The sequence below is a fragment of the Mauremys mutica genome, chromosome 12 (genome assembly GCF_020497125.1).
Source record: "Mauremys mutica isolate MM-2020 ecotype Southern chromosome 12, ASM2049712v1, whole genome shotgun sequence".
Taxonomy (NCBI): Eukaryota; Metazoa; Chordata; order Testudines; family Geoemydidae; genus Mauremys; species Mauremys mutica.
This window is the reverse complement of record NC_059083.1, coordinates 56287570-56305550: the sequence shown is the minus strand read 5'-3', so window position 1 is coordinate 56305550 and position 17981 is coordinate 56287570. Positions and strand designations below refer to the sequence as shown.

General features: G+C 47.6%; 1 protein-coding gene across 1 annotated transcript; it reads left to right on the top strand.

Annotated features, from left to right (window-relative positions):
• The first annotated feature begins 244 nt into the window (after positions 1-244).
• On the top strand, positions 245-1183 carry LOC123346988 (olfactory receptor 2B2-like). Its single transcript, XM_044984416.1, has one exon. The coding sequence runs from the start codon at positions 347-349 to the stop codon at positions 1181-1183; it is 837 nt and encodes a 278-aa protein (XP_044840351.1). The 5' UTR covers positions 245-346.
• The last annotated feature ends 16798 nt before the right edge of the window (positions 1184-17981 follow it).

Below are 17981 nucleotides of genomic sequence, written 5' to 3'. Positions count from 1 at the left end.
CCTTTGCATAAATGTATGCAGTGCTGCAGGTGGGTCATTCCCAGGTTATTAGAGATTCCAGCCGTTCCCTAATCCATTCACTTAACACTTACCTGTCTCCTAGGACTCAAGGCTACCACTCCGAAAATACCCACTGTCAGTCCCAGCAGTAGCACCTATGATCACAAATCTTCTTGCTCGGGATATTTTTCACCCTTATTCTTTCTGGCCCCTACAGGTGATGTATGGCAAAGGGGCATGGGAAGATGGAAACCAAAGCTCCTTGGGGGAATTCATCCTGCTAGGGGTGTCTGACCGGCCACAGTTGGAGCTGCTGCTCTTTGTGCTCATTTTAATCTCCTATACCATGACCTTGCTTGGAAACACCACCATCATATTGGTCTCATGGCTCGACCCTCATCTCCACACACCCATGTATTTCTTCCTCAGGAACCTCTCTTTCCTGGACCTCTGCTACACCACCAGCGCTGGCCCCCAGACACTGCTGAATTTCCGAAGGACCCACAAATCCATCTCTTGGGCTGGCTGCGTGGCCCAGCTTTACGTCTCCCTCTCTCTGGGTTGCACCGAGTGCCTCCTGCTGGCCATCATGGCCTATGACCGTTATGCCGCCATCTGCCAGTCGCTGCGCTACACAGCCATCATGAGCCACCGCTTCTGCCTGCAGCTGGTGGCCACCGCCTGGTTGTGCAGCTTCGGCAACTCCATGCTGCATACCATTCGCACCATGAGGCTGCCCCGGTGTGGGCGGAACCAAATCGATAACTTCTTCTGTGAGGTGCCGGCACTGCTCAAACTGGCCTGTGTCGACACCTCTGCCAATGAGGCCGAGGTCCTCGCCAGCTCAGTGGTTTTCCTGCTGTTTCCACTGGGCTTCATCCTGATGTCCTATGGCTACATAGGCGCCACCGTGCTGAAGATTCGCTCCGCGAAAGGCAGGCTCAAGGCCTTCAACACCTGTGCCTCCCACCTGGCCGTGGTGTCGATCTTTTATGGCACGGCCATTTCCACGTATCTACAGCCTCCATCCAGCTACTCCCAGCACCAGGGCAAGATAGTAGCCCTCTTCTATGGCATGGTGGCCCCCATGCTCAACCCCCTCATCTACACGCTGAGGAACAAGGAGATGCACAGGGCACTGCAGAGGGCACTGAGGAGAAACATGACTGCCCAGGGGGTCTGAGCTGGGAGAGCAATTGGCACAAAACCATCTCTATCTCTCATGGCTACCGTAAACTCTTCTGTGCCTATGTGGAGCCTTCTGCTCTCTCCACAGCCCCGGCCCTCTCCACCCACACAAACCCTCTGGCCTCTCCCACTCTGCAGAACAAGTCTGCCCTAATCTGCCCCACAACCTGCCTTCCCTTTCCCACTCCACACAAACCATCTCTCACCCACACAACACCCCTGCCCTCTGCTTTGCAATTCGACCAAGGACTATCTTTGGTGGACCTCTAGAAACAATCCCTGTTCTCCTGCCCAAAGAGATTATTCTTATTCCTTTCTGTTGTGGTAGCAAAGAGCTGCAACTGAGATCAGGGCTGTGCCAAGCGCAGCACAGACAATGAACAAGTTACAATTCCTTCCCCAGCTGATATCAGTGCCCATTGTGCTGGGCACTGCACTGACACACAGCGGTAGGCAGTCCCTTCTCCAACTGAGATGAGGGCCCCATTGTGCTGGGCACTGCACAGACACAAAGCAAGGGACAACCCTTGCTCCAGCTGAGATCAGGGCCATCTTCTATGGGACCATAAGGTATCTGAGTTCAGTGGCTTCTCAATGAAAGTAGCACACATCTGGATAGAAGAATGGATTAAGTCAGTGAAGGCAGCTCTATAGGTTTTGAGAGTACCTGAAGAAGACCATATGGATTTTGTGGAAGAGCATCTCAAATTCCAGGGCAAATCCACAGTGAAGTTCATGGCAACAGCTAACAAGCCAGACATAGAGAAGACATTTCAGTTGTATGCAGACAAAGAGGAACCAGACTCAAAGAATTCTATGAGCTGACACAGAATCCAGGTGGGACCATTCAGGTCTACTCATATGAACTCCAGGAGAGAATGAGCCAGGTGAAACGCTAGGACCCACAACAAGTTTGGGACATGAATATGGTCCTGAAAGCGTAGTTAGCGCTGGGGCCCTGGGATGACTCCTTCCATTGTGAAATGAAGAAGAGGTCTAAAGAAGAGTCTAGTAAGAATTTCCATGAACTCGTGCAAGCTGCCATTACATGGTCTGAATTAGAGCAAGTTCCTGTGGAAGAGATGGCCAAGCCCAACCCCCCTACACAAAGTGGAGGCCTAGGTAATGCATCTAACAGGGGAAAGGCTTTTCCCCAAACACAGTTACACTGGAAAGTTTAAATGAAACTGGCCAGCAAACAGGAGGTGATGGTGAAAACAATGACTGAGGGAATGAAAGGTAAAATCTCCCTTAGTATGACAAAGGATCCCAAAGATTCCCACTGAAGGATATCCAGGGAAAGTACATTTGCTACTACACTTGTGAAGGGCCAGGGCATACTAGCTGAGAATGTCCACTGAGAAAGAGTCCAGAGCCCCAGGTACTCAAAACCAAAGGGGCATCAGGAATGAGTGGCCCATCTACAGTAGAAGGCCAAGCAGTGGCAGAAGTATTCCTGGCCCGTCACCTTGGTGGAAAATCAGTCCGCATACAGTGCTGAGAGGAACTCAGACAGTGCCAGCATATCTATCGACTTGTGCGAGCGAGCATTTGGAGACTAACTGCCGAAGTACTTATAGCCGAGGTGAAGATCCGCTGTTTGTTTGATACTGGCTCAGAAATCACCATTATTACTGAGCTGCACTTTCAAAAAGATTTGAAAGATAAGGAGCCAATCATACACCAAATACATAGTTTTTATATGTAACAGCAGCTGATGAAATGGCAACCCCAGAGGTGTGATGTCTTGAAACAGATATAGAGTCTATGTAGTGAGTCTTTCTCTACCAGTAGGGTGGAAATGGCTTTGATCTTGGTCCATGTGGACCCTCCATTACAGCTGGTTGGGAATCTTTTAACTCAAAATTCTCTTTTCAGAATATGCTGATTCATCCAACCTGAACATTTTGGGGTGGGGTGTCGGTGGGTGACAACATTTTTTTGAGAAAAGTAAAAAAGTTTCAAAACTGTGAAAACCTCCCATTTGGACATTTAGTAAATGGAAATTTCCATCTTTATGGTTCAACACAAATTAAAGCTAACTAGAGATTTTTAAAAAATCAAAACATTTTGAAATTGTCAAAACAAAACAAAACATTTCAATTGACCCAAACTAATTTTTTTTTAAATTTTTGGTTCAGGCAAATTTTCAAGATTTCAACCCTTCATGCTGATTCCAGATGGGAAATGGTTTAAAATCTCAAAACAATTTCACAAGATGTGAACAGCTTTTCCTACCCATCTCTGTTTTCCATCATTCGAGTGCCCTGCTCAAGATGGCATTGAGCCGTGAGTTATGTGAGCAGAGCAAAGAATGAATTCCTGCCCAAATATCCCTCACTTTAGTAAACTCTTGCTACATCATCTACCGACCAACTTGGTAACTAGAGGGCCAGAGCTCTGCGAGTGTAATCACTTATCTCCACACACGGTATTAGTATTTATTATTTGTGTTAAGCTGACAGCGCCGAGGTGCCCAGTCATAGACCAGGTCCCCACTGTGACAGGTGCTGAACAAACACAGAACAAAGAGACAGTCGTTGCCTCCAAAAGTTGACAATCTAAGTATAAGACAAGAGACAACAGATAGATACAGACAGATGCGGGAGCACAAAGTAATAATGAGACAGTATTGGTCAGCAGGGTGAGCAGTGGTCTCGACACACCAGCAGCTGGTTCTCTGCATCATGGAAATACTTAGGAGACCAGACCCCCTTGTGCTAGGCACTGTACAAACATCAAACAAAATGACAATCACAAGGTATCAGGCTGGATGCAGGAGGTCAGGCTGGATGGACCTTGTATTCCTTTCTGTCCTTAAAGGCTATGAATCTGTTACTACAATTTTAAAGGAGTGGTGGGATTGGCTGGCCTAGGGTGGAGGGTTGGGAATGGAATATAGGGTCTTTCCCTTCTCTGGGGGTGCTGACTCTAATCCAGCTCCAGCACAAATGGACTGAGGAATGTGTTATGGGACCTATCCTCACTGGGAGTGCCGGCTCCAATCAGGCCCATGGGCAGGCATAGGGTTGTGTGTGGGAATGGAATATGAGGCTTTTTTATTTTGTATAACAAATAAAATACAGGGGGATCTGAATATAAATCTGAAGTTAGGAATTGTAGAAAATAGATCAGGGAAGCAAAGGGACACAAGCAGACTTAAAAACAGCAAGAAAAAGGTATTTAAAATATGTTGGGGGGCAGGAAGAATCCTGACAATTGTATTGGTTCATTACTAGATGGAAATGGTAGGCTTACCAACAATAATGCAGAAAAGACAGAATTGTTCAATAAACGTTTCTGCTCTGTATTTGGGGGAAAAACAGGAGATTTAGCCTCATCATATGGTGATAACATATATCTATCCATTTCCATCTACGTGTACCTGCAGCCCCCATCCCAGGACCAGGGCAAAATGGTCTCTCTCTTCTATACCCTGGTTACCCTCATACTCAACCCCCTGATCAACATGCTGAGGAACAAGGAGGTGCACAGAGCTCTGCAGAAAGTGCTGGGAAGGAGCCCGACCACCCAGGGGACCCAAGCTGGTGCAGTAGTTGGACATGGAACCATCTGTGCCTCTTTTGGGTTCTGTAGCATCTTCCCTGCCCATATGGACTTTTCTACCCTCAGCCCACTTCCACCCTTCACAACTGCCCTTGCCCTCTCCCACCTCAAAGAAAAACCTGCCCTCCCCGAGCCATACAAGTCCCCTGCCATCTTTCAACCCATGCAACCCACCAGCTCCTGGGGCATGTCTACACCTAAAACTCTGCATCGGTGCAGCTGCGCTGCTGTAGAGCTTTCATGGGAGAAGCGCTCTACACTAATGCAAGAGAGGTCTCCCATCAGCATAGTTAATCCACCTCCCTGAGAGGCAGTAGCTATGTTGGCAGAAGAACCTGTCCTGCTGACATAGCGCGGTCTACTCAGGGGGGTTAGGTTGATACAACTACTTTGCTCAGGGGGTTGGATTTTTATAGCAATATAGGTCTGTAGTGTAGACCAGATCTTGGAGTTCTGAGATTGCACCAGGATGTCAGCTTTCATTAAAAAAAGTTTCTCTCTGTCCTACCCCCTATGGTTAGTTAGTACAGCTGGAAAGTTGACATCAGAATGACCTAAAGACTCAGGAAGCAGAAGGAAAAGGGGGGGGGGAATCAAATTTATCATTAAAAAAAATTTCTGTTTTAAAGCCAATCTCCTCATTTTTAAGGCCTGACACACTCTTTTGGAATGCTCTGGGCTGGCAAGACTGCACCCTCCCTAACGAGAGAGGAAGACACATTATTTTTTTAATTGTGACCACATTCTTCTAGGAGCTGCACCTTTCAGGAAAAGACCTAGGACTGCAAGACTTTTGTTGGCAACACTCTGGTACCCAAAATTGTGAGTCACTTTTCAAAATCTTGGTCTGTGCATCTCTCTAGTGACCTGAACCTATAGTTACAACAGTCTGTTACTGAAGCACGTCCAAGGGAGTTCCTCTTTTGGTTCCATCTTCACTTTATGCTCTCATGTTTCTTGGTTGAATTGGCATTTTCACTGACGTTGCTCTGTAGCTGCTGACCACACCCCTCCAACTTGAAGGCTGGGTGACCTCTCCAGAGGTGAAAGTAAGCCGGTCCAGTCCGGTCCGGCATACTAGCAAGAGCTGGTACGCTGTGCCAGACTGGACCGGCTTCCCTGGCGGGTGATTTAAAGGGCCCGGGGCTCCAGCCGCTGTGGGGAGCCCCGGGCCCTTTAAATTACCCCAGAGCGCCAGCAACCAGACTCGGGTGAGGATTTAAAGGGCCCGGAGCTCCAGCCACTGTGGGAAGCCCCGGGCCCTTTAAAGTGCCACTGCCAGAGCTCCGGCAGTGAGTCTTGGGCAGCGCTTTAAAGTGCCCTGGGCTTCCCACAATGGCCGGAGCCCCTGGCCCTTTAAATCCCCACCAGAGCCCAGCATCCGGGCTTGGGCGGGGATTTAAAAGGCCCCTGCTGGAGCTGCTGGAGCTGGTCTCCATCCTCCATAACCCAGGGGTGGGCAAACTTTTTGGCCCGAGGGCCACATCGGGGTTGCGCAACTGTATGGAGGGCCGGGTAGGGAAGGTTGTGCCTCCCCAAACAGTCCCCACCCTCTGTCTGCCCCCTCCCACTTCCCGCCCCCTTACTGTCCCCCTCAGAATCCCCAAGCCATCCAAACCCCTGCTCCCTGTCCCCTTACTGCCCCAACCCCTATCCACACCCCTGCCACCTGACAGCCCCCCCGGGACTCCCATCCCCTATCCAACCGCCCTCTGCCACTCACCCCCTGACCACCCCCTCCCGGGACCTCCCCTGCTCCCTGTCCCCTGACTTCCCTCCCGACCCCTGTCCACATCCCCATCCCCTGACAGGCCCCTAGACAGGCCCCCTGGGACTCCCACTCCCAACCCTCCCTGTTCCCCATCCCCTGACTGCCCCCCAGAACCCTCTGCTCCCTTATCCACTCCCCCTCCCCACCCCCTTACCAGCAGCAGGAGCTAGCAGCTGCAACACCTGGCCAGAGCCAGCTGTGCTCCCCATGCTGCCCTGCGGGAGCGGCAGGCCAGAGCACGACCCATGCAGTGGTGTGGCTGTGGTGGAGGCGGAACAGCGGGGGAGGGGCCGGGGACTAGGCTCCCTGGCTGGGAGCTCAGAGGCCGGGCAGGACGGTCCCATGGGCCGGATGTGGCACACAGGCTGAAGTTTGCCCACGTCTGCCCTAACCCCTCCCTGAGCTGCCAAACAGCTGTTTGGTGGTGCCACCTACCAGCTGTTTGATGGCATCTCCAATCAAGGGGGGAGGGATAGCTCAGTGGTTTGAGCATTGGCCTGCTAAACCGAGGGTTGTAAGTTCAATCCTTGAGGGGGCCACTTAGGGATCAGGGGCAAAAATTGGTCCTGCTAGTGAAGGCAGGGGGCTGGACTCAATGACCTTTCAAGGTCCCTTCCAGTTCTAGGAGATTGATATATCTCCAATTATAATAAAAAGCTGTTTGGAGGCAGCCCTGATTAGCTGATCTGGGGCATTGCCAAACTGGTGGATTAGTTGCAGCACCAAACAGTTGTGGTTTGTGGGTGCTGAATGTGGGTTTCCCATCCCCCATGGGGGGCCACTTGAAACAGGGGTATCACTGAGCCAGTCTTCCCACCAGCCTGGGTTCTCTTTACGCTGTGCAGCCTGCCAAGCCCGGCTTCAGACTTCATTTTACCAGTACACATACAGGTAGGGACACACGCAGCTGCAGAAACACACAGATGCTGAAATCAGCTCTGCATGGGAAGGCTCAGCTAAGGAACTGCCCAGTACTCAAGTGTCCCCCCCGCACCCCTCAGAGAGTAAACCCAAAATTATACCATCTTGCAATACACAGAGATCTGTACAGCGTAAATCCATGAAATTTGCCCCCACCCTCAATGTGGAGGAAGGTATGCAACAGCTTTTGTCCCCAAGTAATGTTTTCCACACACTGGTCTTAGACACAACAAAACAAGTGTATTAATTACAAAAGATAAATTTTAAGTGATTATAAGGAAAAGCAAACAGATCAAAGCGGATTACCTAGCAAATAAAGCAAACACACTATCTTAGCTTAATATGCTAAAGAAATTGGATATGTGTAGCAAATTCACACCCTAAATGTTGTTTAGGTCGATTGCAGAGATTCTTGAAGGCAAGCTACACTTGTTTTTAGCTTAAAACCCCACTTATTCCTTTCATAGGCTAGACACCCCTCTAGCCTGGGTGCAGCCTTACTCCCTTAGTTCAGTCTTTTTGTTTCTCCAGTTGTTTCCAGCAGTCTTCTTTCTTGGACAGGGAGTCAGTGAAGAATGAACTATGATGATGTCACTTCCCTGCCTTAAATAGGTTTAACATATGGCGGGAACCCTTTGTCTCTCAGTTTGATTCCCACACCCGGTCAGTGGAAAAACACAAGTATTATCATGGACTCCAGTGCCAGGTTACTTGGTCACATGTCCCTGTAGGGCCACCACATCCATGACTCAGGCCTGGTCTACACTACGAGTTTATCTCAAATTTAACAGTGTTAAATCGCCTTAACCCTGCACCCATCCACACAACAAAGCCCTTTATATCGATATAAAGGGCTCTTAATACCGATATCTGTACTCCTCCCCGGCGAGGGGAGTAGCGCTGAAATCGGTATTGCCATTCCAGATTAGGGTTAGTGTGGCCGCAATTTGATAGTATTGGCCTCCGGGCGCTATCCCACAGTGCACCATTGTGACTGCTCTGGACAGCAATCTGAACTCGGATGGACTGGCCAGGTAGACAGGAAAAGCCCCACGAACTTTTGAATTTCATTACCTGTTTGCCCAGATTGGAGCGCTGATCAGCACAGGTGACCATGCAGTCCCAGAATTAAAAAAGAGCTCCAGCATGGAGCGTACCGGAGATACTGAAGCTGATCTCTGTATGGGGAGATGAATCTGTTCTATCAGTTTCAAAAGACGAAATGCCAAAGCATTTGAAAAAATCTCCAAGTCTATGATAGACAGAGGCCACAATAGGGACTCAGCACAGTGCTGCGTGAAACTTAAGGAGTTGAGACAAGCGTAACGGAAAGCCAAAGAATCAAATGGACCCTCATCGAGAGAGGGAGGGAGGGGCTACTGATGACTGCAGCTATCCCACAGTTCCCGCTTTCTCCAAAAACTATTTACATTCTTGGCTGAGCTCCCAAAGCCTGAAGGGTCAAAAACATTGTCGCAGGTGGTTCAGGGTATATGTCGTCAGCCTCCCCTGTCCCCTCCGTGAAAGAAAAGGGGGAAAAATCATTTCTCGCCTTTTTTCAATGTCACCGTATGTCTACTGGATGCTGCTGGCAAGACGCACTGCTACAGCACTACACAGCAGCATTCCCTTCCCGATGGCAGATGGTACAATATGACTGGTGTCCATCATCATCATCCCGTGAGTGCTCCTGGCTGGCCTCGGTGAGGTCGGCCGGGGGCGCCTGGGCAAAAACGGGAATGACTCCCAGTCATTTCCTTCTTTAAACTTTGTCTAATGGAGATCAGTCCTGGCTGGAATATCATAGCAGCTGGACGCTGCCTCCTCACCCCCTTTTATCTCTTCTTGCAGAAGCAATAAAGTCAAAGTTGTTTCTTATTCATGCATTGTTTATTACTTCATCACACAAATGGGGGGATAACTGCCATGGTAGCCCAGGAGGGATGGAGTAGGAGGGAAACAACGGGTGAGGTTGTTGCAGGGGCACCCCCTAGAATGGCATTGTCATAAACGGATAGTTAAGGGTTAATGTCTCTTTTACCTGTAAAGGCTTAAGAAGCTCAGTAAACCTGGCTGACACCTGACCAGAGGACCAATAAGGGGACAAGATACTTTCAAATCTTGGTGGAGGGAAGTCTTTGTTTTGTGTTCTTTGTTTTGGGGGTTGTTCGTTCTCGGGACTGAGAGGGACCAGACGTCAATCCAGGCTCTCCAAATCTTTCTGAATCAGTCTCATGTTTCAAATTTGTAAGTATCTAGCCAGGAAGGCGTGTTAGTCTTATGTTTGTTTTTTCAACCTGTAAATGTTTCTTTTGCTGGAAGGATTTTTACCTCTGTTTGCTGTAACTTTGAACCTGAGTCTAGAGGGGATTTCTCTGGCTATATAAATTTAAGTACCCTGTAAAGCATTTTTCATCTTGATTTTACAGAGATAATTTTTACCTTTTCTTTTTCTTTAATTAAAAGCTTTCTTTTTAAGAACCTGATTGATTTTTCCTTTGTTTTAAGATCCAGGGAATTGGGTCTGGACTCACCAGGGATTGGTGGGGGGAAAAAGGAGGGGGGATGGTTAATTCCTCTTTGTTTTAAAATCCAAGGAGTTTTGGATCTGTGTGAAACCTCTCAAGGCAACCCAGGGAGGGGAAAGTCTGGGGGAAAAGGAGGGGGGAATGGTTAATTTCTCCTTGTGTTAAGATCTAAGGGATTTGGATCTGTGTTCCCCAGGGAAGGTTTTGGGGGGACAGGGAGTGTGCCAGACACTAATCTCTGGATGGTGGCAGTGTTACCAGATCTAAGCTAGTAAATTAAGCTTAGAAGTGTCCATGCAGGTCCCCACATTTGTACTCTAAAGTTCAGAGTGGGGGAGGAAATCTTGACAGGCATGCAGCTCATCATTTCTGTGGGATATCTGGGGCTCTAACCCAGACTGACTGTTTGCCTCTCTGGTTCTTTAGTGACTTGCCTGATATTCTAGGCAGGACTGACTCTCCATTAGACAAAACTTAAAGAAGGGAATGACCTGGGGAGTTGTTCCCATTTTTGTCCATGCGCCCGCAGCTGACCTCACCGAGGCCAGCCAGGAGCACCCATGACAGCAGCAGATGGTACAATATGACTGGTAACCATCCTTGCCAACTTGCAAAGCAGCAGATGGTACAATATGACTGGTAACCATCTCAGCTAACTTGCAAAGGCAAGGGGATGCTGCTGTGTAGCACTGCAGTACCGCATTTGTCAGCACCATCCAGCAGACATACGGTGACAGTGAAAAAAGGCTAAACTGGCTCCATGGTTGCCATATTATGGTGTCTGTCAGGGCAAACCAGGGAAAATGGCGCGAAATAATTGTCTCCCGTGGCATTCACGGAGGGAGGACTGACTGATGACGTTTACCCAGAATCACCCGCGAACCTGTTTTTGCCCCATCATGCATTGTGATCTCAACTCAGAATTCCAATGGGTGGGGGAGACTGCGGGAACTATGGGATAGCTGTCCACAGTGCAACACTCTGGAAATCGATGCTAGCCTCGGTACATGGACGCACACCGCCGAATTAATGTGCTTAGTGTGGCCCCGTGCACTCGACTTTATACAATCTGTTTCCAAAAATGGGTTTTTGTAAAATCGGAATAATCCCGTAGTGTAGACAAACCCTCAGAGGCTGTTTGAAGCATCCCCAGAAAGGCTTCCCAGTGGGAGATTAGCATCTTCTAAGACCTACTGTTCTCTCTAATGACACTTCCCCAAGCCAGCCATCTAGACTTTTGGCCTTCTGTCTAGTGGGCATTCCCCAGGTGTAAACACACTTGTAATAGATGCGCTGACGATATTCCTGACTTCAGATACCAGAATGATACATGCTTACAAGTAGGATAATCATAGTCAGTAAATCAAAACCTTTCCAAAGATATCTCACCTGCCTTATCCTGCACAAAATACATCATAGTTATGCCATATTCATATCATAATAATATTACTATGAAGAATATGGAGAGTAATGCAACACTGAGCTCCCACTATTTTTATCCATGGATTTTCCCCAACCCCAGAGCACCCTGGAGTCAGAGCGAGGAAATGGGTGAGGTAATATATTTTATTGGACCAACTTCTGTTGGTGAGAGACAAAAGCTGTCGATCTACTTGGAGCAGTTGGTCCATTAACAGATAGATAGATAGATAGATAGATAGATAGCATCTGGGAGTTCATAGAATTATAGAATATTAAGGTTGGAAGAGACCTCAGGAGGTCATCTAGTCCAACCCCCTGCTCAAAGCAGGACCAACACCAACTAAATCATCCCGGATAGAGCTCAGTCAAGCTGGGCCTTAAAAACTACTAAGGATGGAGTTTCCACCACCTCCCTAGGTAACCCATTCCAGTCCTTTGCCACCCTCCTAGTGAAATAAGGTTTCCTAATATCCAACCTAGACCTCCCCCACTGCAACTTGAGACCATTGCTTCTTGTTCTGTCATCTGCCACCACTGAGAACAGCCAAGCTGCATCCTCTTTGGAACCCCCCCTTCAGGTAGTTGAAGGCTGCTATCAAATGCCCCCTCTGGCTTCTCTTCTGCAGACTAAATAACCACAGTTCCCTCAGCCTCTCTTCGTAAGTCATATGCCCCAGCCCCCTAATCATTTTTGTTGCCCTCCGCTGGACTGTCTCCAATTTGTCCTGTAGAGGAAAATTTACAAAGAGCCTCAGGCTTTGATCAAGTTAGTAGGCCTGAAGTATGAGCTGAGCTTGCTTCTGTGTGTAAGGGGCATGAGGAGGCAAAAGTGGGATGGAACGTTCCCAAAACAGAACAATGGCCTTCTGTGTACAAGGGGCACGAGGAGGTGATGTGGAAAGCCCCCAAGCACAATTTGCCATAGCCAAGCTTGTTTTTCTATAACCACAGAAGAGCTAGATAGGGAATAACAACAGGAAAAGCCAAATAAGGGAGATGATTGTTTCTTTCTGTTTTTGATCTTTATGAAATTTTGCAGCTATATTCCAAATAAGGTAATCAACATGAAATGTATGTGTATTTTGTCTGTGGTTTTAAGCTTTAAAAGGCTTGTGTGTTTCTTTAATCGGAGGGCAGCTACTGGGAGCTGTTACCCCCCTGCACTTATAACAATAAAGGAGCCTCATGCTTATAAGAACATAACATAAGAACATAAGAACGGCCGTACTGGGTCAGACCAAAGGTCCATCTAGCCTAGTATCTGTCTACCAACAGTGGCCAATGCCAGGTGCCCCAGAGAGAGTGAACCTAACAGGCAATGATCAAGTGATCTCTCTCCTGCCATCCATCCCCATCCTCTGACAAACAGAGGCTAGGGACAACATTCCTTACCCATCCTGGCTAATAGCCATTTATGGATTTAACCACCATGAATTTATCCAGTTCTCTTTTAATCGCTGTTATAGTCCTAGCCTTCACAACCTCCTCAGGTAAGGAGTTCCACAAGTTGACTGTGCGCTCTTTGAAGAACTTCCTTTTATTTGTTTTAAACCTGCTGCCTATTAATTTAATTTGGTGACCCCTAGTTCTTGTATTAGGGGAATAAATAAATAACTTTCCTTATTCACTTTCTCCACATCACTCATGATTTTATATACCTCTATCATATCCCCCCTTAGTCTCCTCTTTTCCAAGCTGAAGAGTCCTAGCCTCTTTAATCTCTCCTCATATGGGACCCTTCCAAACCCCTAATCATTTTAGTTGCCCTTCTCTGAACCATTTCCAGTGCCAGTATATCTTTTTTGAGGTGAGGAGACCACATCTGTACACAGTATTCGAGATGTGGGCAGTCCATGGATTTCTATAAGGGCAATAATATATTCTCAGTCTTATTCTCTATCCCCTTTTTAATGATTCCTAACATCCTGTTTGCTTTTTTGACCGCCTCTGCACACTGCGTGGACATCTTCAGAGAACTATCCACAATGACTCCAAGATCTTTTTCCTGACTCGTTGTAGCTAAATTAGCTCCCATCATATTGTATGTATAGTTGGGGTTATTTTTTCCAATGTGCATTACTTTACATTTATCCACATTAAATTTCATTTGCCATTTTGTTGCCCTATCACTTAATTTTGTGAGATCTTTTTGAAATTCTTCACAGTCTGCTTTGGTCTTAACTATCTTGAGCAGTTTAGAATCAGCTGCAGACTTTGCCACCCCACTGTTTACCCCTTTCTCCAGATCATTTATGAATAAATTGAATAGGATTGGTCCTAGGACTGACCCTTGGGGAACACCATTCCATTCTGAGAATTTACCATTAATTCCTACCCTTTGTTCCCTGTCTTTTAACCAGTTCTCAATCCATGAAAGGACCTTCCCTTTTATCTGATCCAAACTCAATGTGTGGTTGATTTTCCACAACAGTCCAGATCCCTTCTACAGTGGTGGACCAAAACTGGAGGCAATACTCCAGGTGTGGCCTCACCAGTGCAGAAAAGAGGGTAATAATAACTTGATCTGCTGGCAATGCTCCTGCTAATATAGCCTGATATGCCATTGGAACTTCTTGGCAACAAGGGCACACTGCTGACTCATATCCAGCTTCTCATCCACTGTTATCCCCAGCTTCTTTTCTGCAGAACTGCTGCTTAGCCAGTTGGTCCCCAGCCTGTAGCAATTCATGGGACTCTTCCTTCCTAAGTGCAGGACTCTGCACTTGTCCTTGTTGAACCACATCAGATTTCTTTTGGCCCAGTCCTCCCATTTGTCTAGGTCACTCTGGACCCTATCCCTACCCTCCAGTGTATCTACCTGTCTCCCAAGCTTAGTGTCATCTGCTGAGGGCGCAATTCATTCCATCATCCAGAGGATGCAGGGACTGGCAGCCCGAGCCCCGTGACCATGACTTCCTGGCAGAACATAAACTTCTGTTGGATCACTGTACTAAAACCAATATAACTGCACACCAAAAGGACTTTGCAAAACATTCAGGCAATACTTTCCAGCTATGGCAGGTGATAATGACTGGATTCGCAACCCCTTTGATGATAACACATTCTCAACGAAGATATTGAGCACTGAGGAAAAAGAGAAATTGATTGAGATCTCCTGTGATTAAGAACTGAAAAGGAGTTTCAGTAGTCTCTCATCGATCAGCTTTTGGCTGAGTTCAAGAAATGGGTACCCCCTGCTGGCCGAAAAAGTTACTATAGTTTTGTCACCATTTTCAACAACATACTTATGCGAGAAAACATTTTCCTCTTATGCATGTCTGAAAACAAAATACAGAAGAACAAGTTTAACCTTTGTTGTAGTTGTATTTTGTTTGCCTGGACTGCTCAAGACCCGAATGCTTGTGGGAGGAACTCTTTACTTGAGTTGGCGTCTTAAATACCTTCATGCTGTTTCATGTCTGGTATTCCTTGAAGAAATATGTAGGAGGCTTAATTGAAGTGATATGAGCTACAAAAGTTAAATCTTGGAAGAGTGTTGCTGTTTTCATAATGTAATAAAATTAATAATGTAATGATAAATAATAATAAGGGTTCACGAGATTTGATATTTTCATGAAAGTGGTTTGCACGTTGTTAAAGTTTGGGAACCACTGATTTAGACAGACAGGTAGTCACTTAGTTTATTTTTAAGTCTAAAAAGTGGCCAGGTATTTGCCCAGCACAGACACCTAAATGGAACCGAATGCTAGAATATAGACATGTCTCAGCCAGTCCCCTTGACCTGGGGCTGGATTAGAGCCGAAGTCCCCAGAGGACAAAAGGCCCCATATCCCATTGCTAGATCACAGCTGACCTCATGGTTTTGAAAATGTCTGAGCATGAGGAAATTTAGCACCCAGGACTGACAGTTTTATCCCTGATCTACACTGGAGGTGAGGGAGGGAAAGATCAGTGGCACTGAACAGCATGGGCATGCTTTTTGTAGAGGTGTCATTCCCTAAGGTGTACATGAATCATGAGCTGATGGGGATTAGTAAGAAATTTCCCAGCTGTCCACTCGGAGTGTGTTGATGCTTCCTTTGATGCTGGGCCACTGTTGGAGATGCGGGCTAGATGTACCCGGGTGGGATCCAGCCTGGGGACTGGTATGTTCCTGTTAGATGTCTTTGTGCTGCGCTCCTCCCCAGCATGTGGACGCACCCTGAGGTTGGGTTCCTCTGACACACTTTGATTCACTTCTCAGTCTGGCACAGAAAAAAATGTCAGTGGCCTGTCTGGCCCCGCTGTGAGCTCATCAAGATTGTTCACAAATAGCAAACGTCTTTAATAAGACACAGATTTTTCCAGACATGTGTGGAAGCCGATGTGCTAATAATGCCTGGTGTGCTGTGTCCTGATGCCTAATGAAGAGACCTGGGGCAACAGCACCCTGCATCCAGGCCGTAACCCCTCAGGGGGTGCGTGGCACCAGGCAGCTCCCAGACCTTTCTCTGTTGCAGGCAGGGGCTGGGTCTGTCTGCACGGAGCTGCCATGGAACTCATTGAGGTGACACAGTGGACAGTCCAGGGCTCAGCAGCTAAGGGCTGGGAAAGGAAGGAGAGATGCCTGACTGAGATAACAGAAATGAGCCATTGGGGCAAGTGTCTTGCCCTCTGCCTGTGCCAGACACATCATTGGCCAGTTACTCCAGAACCCCATACCCCTCTGCCCCAGATCACTGGCCGGCTAGTCCAGTACCCCATGAAACCCTGCTCCAGATCATTGTCCAATTACTCCTATACCCCACACTCCCCTGCCCCAGATCACTGGCTAGGTCCCCACTCACCGCATGCCCAAGACACTGACCAGATAAAAACAGTGATGGGGGGAGGGATAGCTCAGTGGTTTGAGCATTGGCCTGCTAAACCCAGGGTTGTGCGTTTAATCCTTGAGGAGGCCACTTAGGGATCTGGAGCAAAAATTGGTCCTGCTAGTGAAGGCAGGGGGCTGGACTCAATGACCTTTCAAGGTCCCTTCTAGTTCTAGGAGATTGGAATATCTCCAATTTTTACCTTAAAGACTAAAGGTTTATTTGAGCATAAGCTTTTGTGGGTAAAAATTCCACTTCTTCAGATGCATGGAGTGAAAATTGCAGATACAGGCAATAATATATATTGGCACATGAAGAGAAGGAAGTTACGCTACAAGTGGAGAACCAAGTTGAAGGCCAATTCAGTCAGGGTGGATGTGGTCCACTCCCAATAAGTGATGAGGAGGTGTCAATACCAAGAGAGGGAAAATTGCTTTTGTAGTGAGCCAGCCACTCCCAGTTTCTATTCAAGCCCAAATTAATGGTGCTAAGTTTGCAAATGAATTGCAGCTCTGCAGTTTCTCTTTGAAGTCTGTTTTTGAAGTTTTTTTTTTAATTGAAAAATGGCTACATTTATATCTGTTATTGAATGTCCAGTGAGATTGAAGTGTTATCCCACTGGCTTTTGTATGTTACTATTCCTTATGTCTGATTTGTGTTCATTTCTTCTTTTACATAGAGACTGTCCAGTTTGGCTAATGTACATGGCAGAGCAGCATTACTGGCACATGATGGCATCTATCACAGTAGTGGATGTGCAGGTGAATGAGCCCTTGATATTGTGTCTGGTGTGGTTGGGGCCTATGATGATGTTGCGAGAGTACATATGGGGACAGACATGGCAATGGGGTTTGTCACAGGGATTGGTCCCTGGGTTAGCATTTCTATGATGTGATGTGTAGTTGCTGGTGAGTATTTGCTTCAGGTTGGGGGCCTGTCTGTAAGCAAGGACTGGCCTGTCTCCCAAGGCCTGTAGAGTGGGGGATCGTTTTCCGGGATAGGTTGTAGGGCGTAGATGATGTGCTGGAGAGGTTTGAGTTGGGGGATGTATGGGATGGGCAGTGGTGATCTGTTATTTTCCTTGTTGGGCCTGTCTTGTAGTAGGTGCAGGAGTCTAGTGGCCAATTTGGCATGTGGGGGACGCTGGGGCTCCACAAACCTCTCCAGCTGAGTTTCAGCTCCTTGGGGAGGCTTCAGGGAGGCACCTCCCCCCCTCCAGCTCTGAAATGTATAAGGGCACTGCCTGCTCCCTCCCCCCACCCTAGCCCTATGCAATCAGGGACAACTCTCCTGATCTGCACAAGGAGGAGCCTTCTCAGCTGTGCTTCAGACCTGGGGAAGCCCAGGTACAGTGTGATACTATTCTCAGGAGCCCAGAGACCCCAGGCCTGAAGTAGGATGGGGAGCAGGGATACAGGCTGGGGATCTTACCTCCTTCCATCCATTCTTCCAGCCATCCGCTGTACTTCTATCCAGCTCTCTGCGTCTCTCACCCACTCGCTGTCTGTTCATCCATCTCTCTTTCTCTCCTTCTATATCCTTCCATCCATCTACCTCTCCTCCCCTCCATCCTGCGATCTGTCCATGTCTCTGATCTTATATCGCCTCTTTATTGTTCTTTTTAATCCATCCTTCTCTCTGCCTTTCTTTCTGTCTTAACAATTCACCTCTCTCTCCCTCTCTTTCTCATCCATCCACTCTCTCTCTATATCCATCTCTCTCTCTCTCTCCTCCCCATCTCTGGGATTTCTTTCATTCTATCACTGTGGACTC